Below are 8,132 nucleotides of genomic sequence, written 5' to 3'. Positions count from 1 at the left end.
TTTTTTGCAGTTTTCAGTGAAGGTACCTCAAATAATCCAGTGCCATAAATATTATCAGTAAAAATACTATGTTCAAGGCCGTTTTCATCCAGGTTTGTATGAAGCATTTCAAAGCAGCAAAAAGAGAGTGGTCTGGTTTCTCTCTTCAGAATTTGCCTGGGTGGACACTCTTTTTGGAATTGTCTTTCAGGCTGTTGAATATCTCTTTGGTGCCGTTCTGCCACTGAAGAACAAGATCCATCGGGGTTTTCCCTTGCTGGTTAAAAAAGCAGAGGAAGCATGATTTAATTTCACCCAGTGATGGCTGAGCCCTTGTTCTTTCTTAAATACTTGTTCAGTGCATCCCATGAGACCCCTCTGCACACACAGGCTCAAGACTTAGTCTCAGTCTGTAAGGTCAGCGTAGTTTGTTCTGCAGAGTCCTGGTCAGACTCCTGATGAAGTCTCACTAGATTTCAGTGGGTCTAACCGTACTGGCAAATACTGTGACTAGCAGAACATGCAGTCACATGTTATCTTCTAGGTTCAACTGATAAGAAATATGTTTAGGTGAAACCTCAATAAGATGCATTTCTCTTAATGCAGAATTCAGAGGAGAGTTTGTAGTGGTTTAATTAGGGTATTAGGAATTAACAGGAATTAAATAAGACCAATTTTTGTGTGCAGACAAAGTTTGAGAGAGCAGGTCTCTGGCCTTTGGGGCTTTATCTTCTATCGTTGTCATACCCTGATGAGGGATAATTCCAGGAGCAGCCCTGGGAGTGCAGAGTGCTCCAGTGACTGTTTTCTTCCTTGTCCCCTGAAGTTTTGACTGATTGTCATTTAAAAACATTGGCAATGCTAAACCCCATGTTACTGCTGCTAGGTTTGGAATTGGGAGTAGTCACAGAGCTCCAGCAAAACGCTGCTGCTGCTGCAGTGGCTGTGAGCTGAGTCAGGTGTGGGACTTCTGGAACTGAAGCTCCTCTGAGCCGCAGGGTTTGTTGCTCAGTGGTAAGGTTAACAGCCAGTCATCCAGATGAAGTGCTGGGGCTGGCTATCAGCTGTGGGCTTAACAGAAAGGAGATTTCTCTGACAAGCTACAATCTTCGTTGTCTCAGTGGTGGTTGAAGTCCAGGAGTTGTGCAGAGCAAGTGTCTGTCCATTATATCTTTTCAATGTATGATATGAGTAATTAAAATAAATCTTAGAAAGGTGTGATGCTGTTTAAGTGGCAGCTAATGCTTTCTGGTTTTAAAAGAGGTACTGGGGTTTTCTCCTTTTCCCTGACCTCCCCTAAGTTACACTTTTCTTGCCTCAGCTCTGCTTCAATTAGCTCTGAAGTGATCTAATTAAGTCTGTTGTAGCTTCTCCCAGCCTTGAAACCTATGGAACTGCTCTGATGGGAAACTTATTTTAAAGCATTTTGAATTGCTTCATCTTTGTGCTGTTACTTACACAGTTCTTTAGAGTTAAATCTGCTCCGTGCAGAATCAGAAGCCGGATCATTTTGTAGCGGTTCAGCCTCACGGCGTCGTGCATTGGAGTGTCTCCTTCCTAGAGACACGAGACATGGACCACAGTGTCAGTCCTGCCAGTCCAGCACTGCAGTACAGCCCCAACTGCACGGTCAGGGGTTTTTACAGGCAAGTGGAACTATGAAAGCAGGCAGCAGCTTGGTGCCACCTTGTAGCTGAGAGGTAAGAGGTCGTTGGTACTTACTCTGTCCCTGGCGTTGAGATCGGCTTCACAGGCAATGAGGTGTTCCCCGCAGTCGTATCGCCCTGTTCTCACAGCCACGTGCAAAGGGGTGCTGAGCAGCTGAGGGGGGAGGAGAAGAAGCTGTCAATGGCATGGAACAGGTAAAAGCTGCTTCAAAAACAGCTGCCAAAATTTATCTACTAGGAATAAGGATCAGCTTTTCATGTCCAATTAAAAAAGCTGCAGAGTCCCAGAAGCACATACCTTGTCTCTTGCATTTATGTTTATCCCTTTGTCCAGTAAGAATTTCAGAACATCCAGACTACCTCCCCGGCATGCCCAGTGCAGAGCTGTAGATTGAAGCTGCAGTAGGAAAACAAATTAAAAGGAATTTAATATATCATTATATCAAAAAAGTTAAACTATTTTGATCAAATTTCTAAATCAAAAATAATTTTTGTGCAATTTAACCTAAAGCACTTCACTGTGATCACTGAAATGTTTCTAGTAACAGCTTTTCTTATTTTGCCCTAATTTCTGCAGTGCTGTGATTTTCTCACTCTTCATGCTTGCTGCATGTTACTCCTAAAGACAGAGATCTTGGCAATGCTGCTGTGAGAGAGGATGTGTTTTGTCTATTCTGTGAACTTGAAAGTTGTCTTTTGCCAGGTATGTAGCTGGTATGTGGTAGTTAATATTATTTATTCAATGCCTTTTGGGTTCTAAAATGCGTGGAAAATTAAGCTCAAGGGAAAGGATGATTCTCTTTAAAAAACAGACAAACCCTCGCACAACTTATGCAGATCCGCAAAGTGAATTAGAACCCTTTACAAGATTCAGTTTCTCTGCCCTGAGCTCTGCTGTCCCTTGATGGTCCCATTCTGCCTGCTGTTCCTCCTGCATCTCACACCCTCCATGAACACTGCTGGAGAAGCAAGGCTGGCCAGTGCCAACTGTTCAGCATAGGGACAAAGAGCTAGGAGTGGAAAAGCAAAAAAACAGCTGCAGAAGCTGTTGATACTCAGCACCCCTTGTGGCTGGCATTCCAGAGGAGCAGGGGGCTCTCCCGAGCCAGCCTTGAAATCCTGGTGGAGAATGTGCACATTGCAGTGAGCCCTGGATACAGGCGTGGGACAGTGGTATCTCCAGCACCTGCTAGCAGGCTGAAGTGGTAGCCTGACCTCAGCTCTCTTGCTTACCCTAAGTTAGGCTTTACTGTTTGTGGCACTTGACTGGCCAGCGTGTTCCTCCACTTCCTGTGTTTTCCAGCAATCATTTTGGCAAAGCAAGGCAGGCACCCCCTCCTAAAAAGTGAAACCTCTTCTCAAAAGTGTTATTTTAAGGATAAACTCACAAGACACTGTAAGGCCTTTTAATGCTCCTTCTCTGTAAGAAGCACTTCTGTAAGTAAGCTTCTCCTGGCACTTATAAAAAAACAAGCAGTTTTTGGAAAGAGGTGTGAGTGGATGTGCATACCATGTCTTTCTGTTCAAGCCGGGCTCCAGCCTCCACCAACTTTTTCACCACCTCTAGATGTCCTTCAGAGCATGCCCTGTGCAATGCAGTGCGCTTGTACTGGCAATAGAAACAGTGCAAAGTCAGACATTACATATCGCACAAGGATGTCTTTAATTTAAAATCTTTTCTCCCCTTCCCCCTAGGACCATGGCAAATACATACTGTGTGTTGATTCGTTTTTAAGAGCTTATACTTTTGAAACCCCAAATCTGCTAAATGTTAATAGCAACCTGATAGCTGAGAGCTGCCTACCCAGCATTTTAAAGGATGTGAGAAGTATCTGCAGTATGGCATTCAAATTTAATATGATGCCTGTCGAGTTCCCCATCCAACATGCTATACTGCATTTTGCAAATGCAGCTCATGCATTATGGAGTGTGAGGGCAGGCAGCATCACTTATTTCTGTCTTTCTGCAGACAAATTTCTTATCTCCTCATCTGTAGCTTTGGAAGATCACCTTCTACTGAAAATCAGGGTTTCCTGGGCACCAACCGCTTTCTTTTAAATATAAAGACTCTTTTGAGGTAATATGACTTTGAAGAGTCTCAGTGGCCTGTTTATCACTAGAAAACTTGATGTACAAAACTTCCAGCATTTATTTACTCCCCCCTTCCCTTTTTTCTCCTCATAAGGATGGAAGCTACAAAACTTTGTGGTAAAAGTTATTTCTCTTCTATAATAACCCCTTTTCTGTAGCAGGCTTTGCATTAGGAAGTAAAATTGTACCTCATCACAGACATTTGGATCCCCTTTTTCTGACAGGTATTTTTCAATTACTGGCAACTTATTCTCCACCGCAGCTTTAAAGAACGTGGGTATGTCCACGGGTCCTGTCTGATGGAAAGAATATAGAGGGCATAAATGTGTGTGGCACAAACACCCATCACTGCTTTCTCCAGAAAAAGGTACTTTGAAGTCACTTACAATAACTTCTGGTTCAGGTTCCTTTAAAACAGGCACTTTCACTTTCTTGCATTTTTTCTTCTTCTTCAGCTGAATAATTTTTTCAAGATCCTCCAAGTTTTCAAGTTTTGTCCTTGCCTCTAATTTCTTCTTCTTCAGCTGAAACAAATCAGAGAAGCCGGCAAGCTGAGCTGAGCATGACCACCTCTTTCTTTTCAGAGTGGCAGGACAGCGTGTTACTATTCAGCTGAATTCCATTAAGACTGTATGAACTTTGAAATAAACTGTCTTTTTAAAATATTCTTATTCACAGATAGGGCTATTTGACCATTAGAATAAGTTACTAAGGGTGAGAAATTCTTTGTTATCTATAGTTTTTCATATTCCATTGGACCTTTTCCTAGCTTCTTCATCAGCCATGTGTTGTGGGCTAGATAGCATGAATTTAGGCCGGGAGTCAGGGCAGCACTGCAGTCCCTTCTGGCACAACTTAAAAAATCTCATGTGCAGTTTATGAGAGCTGGGAAACTCCTGCAGTTTTAGCTGACTTCCACCAAGCATTTTTTCTTCAACCACTTTTATGATGCAGCCATTAATTTATTGGAACTTAATTCTCTTTGATTAAAAACATAACCTTAAGTAAAGAACAAGGTTTAGACCGATCTTAGCATTTCAGTCAGCAAGTGTTTTATTTTGGCATGCTGCAAAGAATGTCCTCAGTGTCCTTGATGGGCAGTTCAATAAATGTTTGAGATTTCTTCAAGCCTGCTTGTAAAAAGCATCCAGGCATGAAGTCAGTATGGGGCACTGCTAATATCAAGGGAAAATGTGTTGCCTGAACTGAGATCCCATGAGGTGTCCTTGACTTCAGAAGGGGCATTCACAAACAAGGGGTAACTCGGTCAATACAGATGACAGATTCATGGTGTCATTAAGGATAAATACCTTGATGATGCCCTGTCATATAGCATACAGTTTTGTCAACTGAATTCTTATTCAGGTTATTTCCACCTTTTCTTTTTATTGTTGTCTGCATTTAATGTTTGATCTGTAGATCGTTGATGTAATGGAAGATAATTATGCTGGCTGAGTGGACTGTGGATCAACTGAAGACCCAGAAAGTTCTTAGGACACAGTTTTGGAAGAACTCAAAAAGCCTCTATAGCAAGAAATGATGTCTCTGTTGAAGGTTAAGTAGTAGTGTTTATTCTAATATTTCTGATGCTCACTTTCCCACTCTTCATTTTTCAGAAAAAAGTCTTATTCCCCCTCTAGTTAAATTTTTAATTTCCAAACCACTTTAAATTTTTAGACCAGTTGGTTCCTTATTCACCAAAGAATTCAAGACATGTTTTTGGGGAAAAAAAGCATCAGTTCTTAGAGATATGGGAGAATTGTCATGCTCCAGGAATAGAAAATGGTACTTTTCTGTAGACCAGTATCACTTTCATTTGAAAATTGTTCTTCCCAAATGTGCTAGTCAGCGTAATGCCATGTTTTTATAAAAAGAACTTTTTCATGGTAAATAAGACTTCTGGCTTCAGAAATGCACTCTTACATCTTTTGTGGGTTAGTTATTTTTGGTAGCAGTCATTAGATGTGGAAGCTGAAGGTGGCTAACTGGCTCTCTGATTGCTCCCCCCTTACTGACAGCTGGCGCCAAGGTGACTCTGGGCAGGAGGGAGCCCCTGCTGTTTCAGTCAGACATTACAGGGGATGTTTTGGGTTCTGCCTCAAAGCATTACTGCCTGCAGTCTTAAGCTACAGAAGTCAGCAGATCTCCATGGTGTTCAGTGTACTCTAGACCAACCTCCTTTGGTGGAGATCTCCCAAGGGTTTATTTAGCTCACATGCATGTATTTCTAACTTAGAAAGAGGCAAAACTTCAAGGACAGCAGCAGGAAGTGCACACAGAATGATAAAAATCCAAGCAGAAAACTCAAGAACCTACCTCTGCTTCTAGGTTTTTCTCCTTCTTGTAAGCCAGATCACCTCGGGTCAGTGAGTGCTCAGAGACCGTCTTTAGGTCATCCTGCTTCTCTAATCTCACAGCAGCTTCATACTCCCCATTTTTGAAGTCCTCAGGGAGGAAGCTACCAGTCTCTTTATCATCCACTTTCTTCCCAGTCACCTGTAAATGCAAACATGATATAATATAAACACCAGTGTCATGACTGCAGTGGTCATCACCTGGGAACATGGATTCCCTAGGGTGGACCTTGTTCCTGTCCTGCTCTCAGGATGTGTGACGGACCGAGTGCAGACATCATTCCACCTGTGCCTGGGTTAGCTGCGTGTGCAAATGGGTACACCAGTCTCGCCTGAGAGCAGATTTCCCACATGCACACAGCAACTCACCCTTGGCATCTTCAGGGCTTGGATCCAGATCCATGAGGCCAGCTCTCGGTCTAACTCCCTGCCTGGCTGCAGCTGAGGTGCTGCTGTATCGACAAAAGCCAGAGGGTTGGGAAGAGCATCCTTTTTGTTCAGGGTTTTCTTGTTTGTTCACTTGCCAACCTGTGTCAGACTCAGCAGAAGGCTCTAAAAGGCTGTGGTGGAAAGAGCCACCACAACCAACCACCCTCAACCTGCGAGTGTTGAGTGTGGGAACTGAGCAGGTAGTGTGGGAGGAGAGGCTTTCTCCACTGGGACCTTCCAGCTCTATTGAAACACATCCCATGCAGTTAAATCAGGTTGTTGAATAATTTCAAGGCTGGTTTTACCCGTCTCTGTCAGTACCAAAGTCCCATTTATAAGAGAATGGCAAAAGGTTGTTCCCATGCAGGAGCTTTGTGGTGCTATACAGCAGCACAGCTTTCAGTAGCTTTCAGAAATATTTCTGATGCCCAATTAAGTATGTACAAAGAGATAACTTATGCCAAAGAATTTAAGACAGCATTAACTAGTTAGGCTGTATGGCAGTTATATCTTAACATAGTCATTTGGGAAAATAAAAGTGGTGCTTCACTGTATCATTCCTGTTTTCCCAGTTTCTCGAACAGATCAGACATTCTTAGTCTAAGCACTGCAGTGGCATGTCCCATCACTTGTGATCTGGTTTAGACATTATTTTTCAAAGGCTCGTTAACATCATGAACAGCAGTGGTTGTAGGAACTGTTAGAGTATTATTAGAAAACAAAACTATTACTAGACTGTTTGTTTAGGATTATAAAATACTTTAGTTTCTCTGCATTAATACCTTCTCTCAGCGCCTTATTAGATTGGAATTACTTAGAGTGATCATAAAATTCCTAGCTTCTAAAAAAAAAAATTGAAATCCAGGACAATGTCAAATAAACAGCTAAATCTGGTCAGTCTCTGCTTCCTGGTGAACTGTGCTCTGATGCAAAATCCAAACAGCTACATGGCTGTATCTGTGGTGAGCCCCCTTCCCAAATAAAATTCAAAATGAAAATATAATAGGATAACAAAATGTATATAAGGGTTTGCACCTAGAGCACAGCAGTGCTGGTAACCTACTAAATCACTGATCCAGAAAGGTCATCTTTCTCTGCCTGTTGTAATGACAGCCTAGAAAGAAAAGTAATTGTGAGTAAATGAAAGAAGGTTGTACCTACCAGCTCTTCTACTTTCATCATCATTGTCATATTTGCTGGTGTTTGAAGGTTGTACTCCTGTACAGAAACTCCCAAGGGCTCAGACTAGCTCTGCAGGGACCACCACACTCACTTTGCTTATATATCTTTGGGAGAACTGTGCTTGAATGAGATAATCTTCCAACCTGGGAATCCAAGTATGCCCCTTGTGCTTGCCAGCTGAGAGGTAGGCTCGCGCTCATTCCAGACATGTTAACGAGCCAGATCTGGTGTCGAGGCAGGGAGGGAGGGGGCGTCAGTTGGGCGAGGAGGGGTGAGCCTCAGTCTGACCACACCGGGTATGTGCATCGGGATGAAATGTGAGCTCATCATTCTTTGGCAATGACTGCGCTGCTCAGCAATGCGAGTCATTCTGTGTTCCCAGTGCCCACTAGGACAGCTGCCTGTTGATACAGCGTTATAACTTCATCTC

The 8,132-nt window shown here is 42.8% G+C and overlaps 1 protein-coding gene across 1 annotated transcript; it reads right to left on the bottom strand.

The window, feature by feature from the left end:
- Positions 1-61: 61 nt before the first annotated feature.
- Positions 62-7,711, bottom strand: ANKRD1 (ankyrin repeat domain 1). Its single transcript, XM_050339566.1, has 9 exons — positions 7,682-7,711; positions 6,054-6,233; positions 4,124-4,261; positions 3,926-4,033; positions 3,157-3,255; positions 1,945-2,043; positions 1,702-1,800; positions 1,438-1,536; positions 62-256 (listed from the first exon to the last, which is right to left on the bottom strand). Exons 1-9 carry the CDS (start codon positions 7,709-7,711, stop codon positions 146-148), a joined length of 963 nt encoding a protein of 320 aa, XP_050195523.1. The 3' UTR covers positions 62-145.
- Positions 7,712-8,132: the final 421 nt, after the last annotated feature.

This window comes from Myiozetetes cayanensis, unplaced genomic scaffold (assembly GCF_022539395.1).
Source record: "Myiozetetes cayanensis isolate MyiCay16 unplaced genomic scaffold, myiCay2020 scf10, whole genome shotgun sequence".
NCBI classification, from domain to species: Eukaryota; Metazoa; Chordata; class Aves; order Passeriformes; family Tyrannidae; genus Myiozetetes; species Myiozetetes cayanensis.
This window is presented reverse-complemented; position numbering and strand designations above follow the sequence as displayed.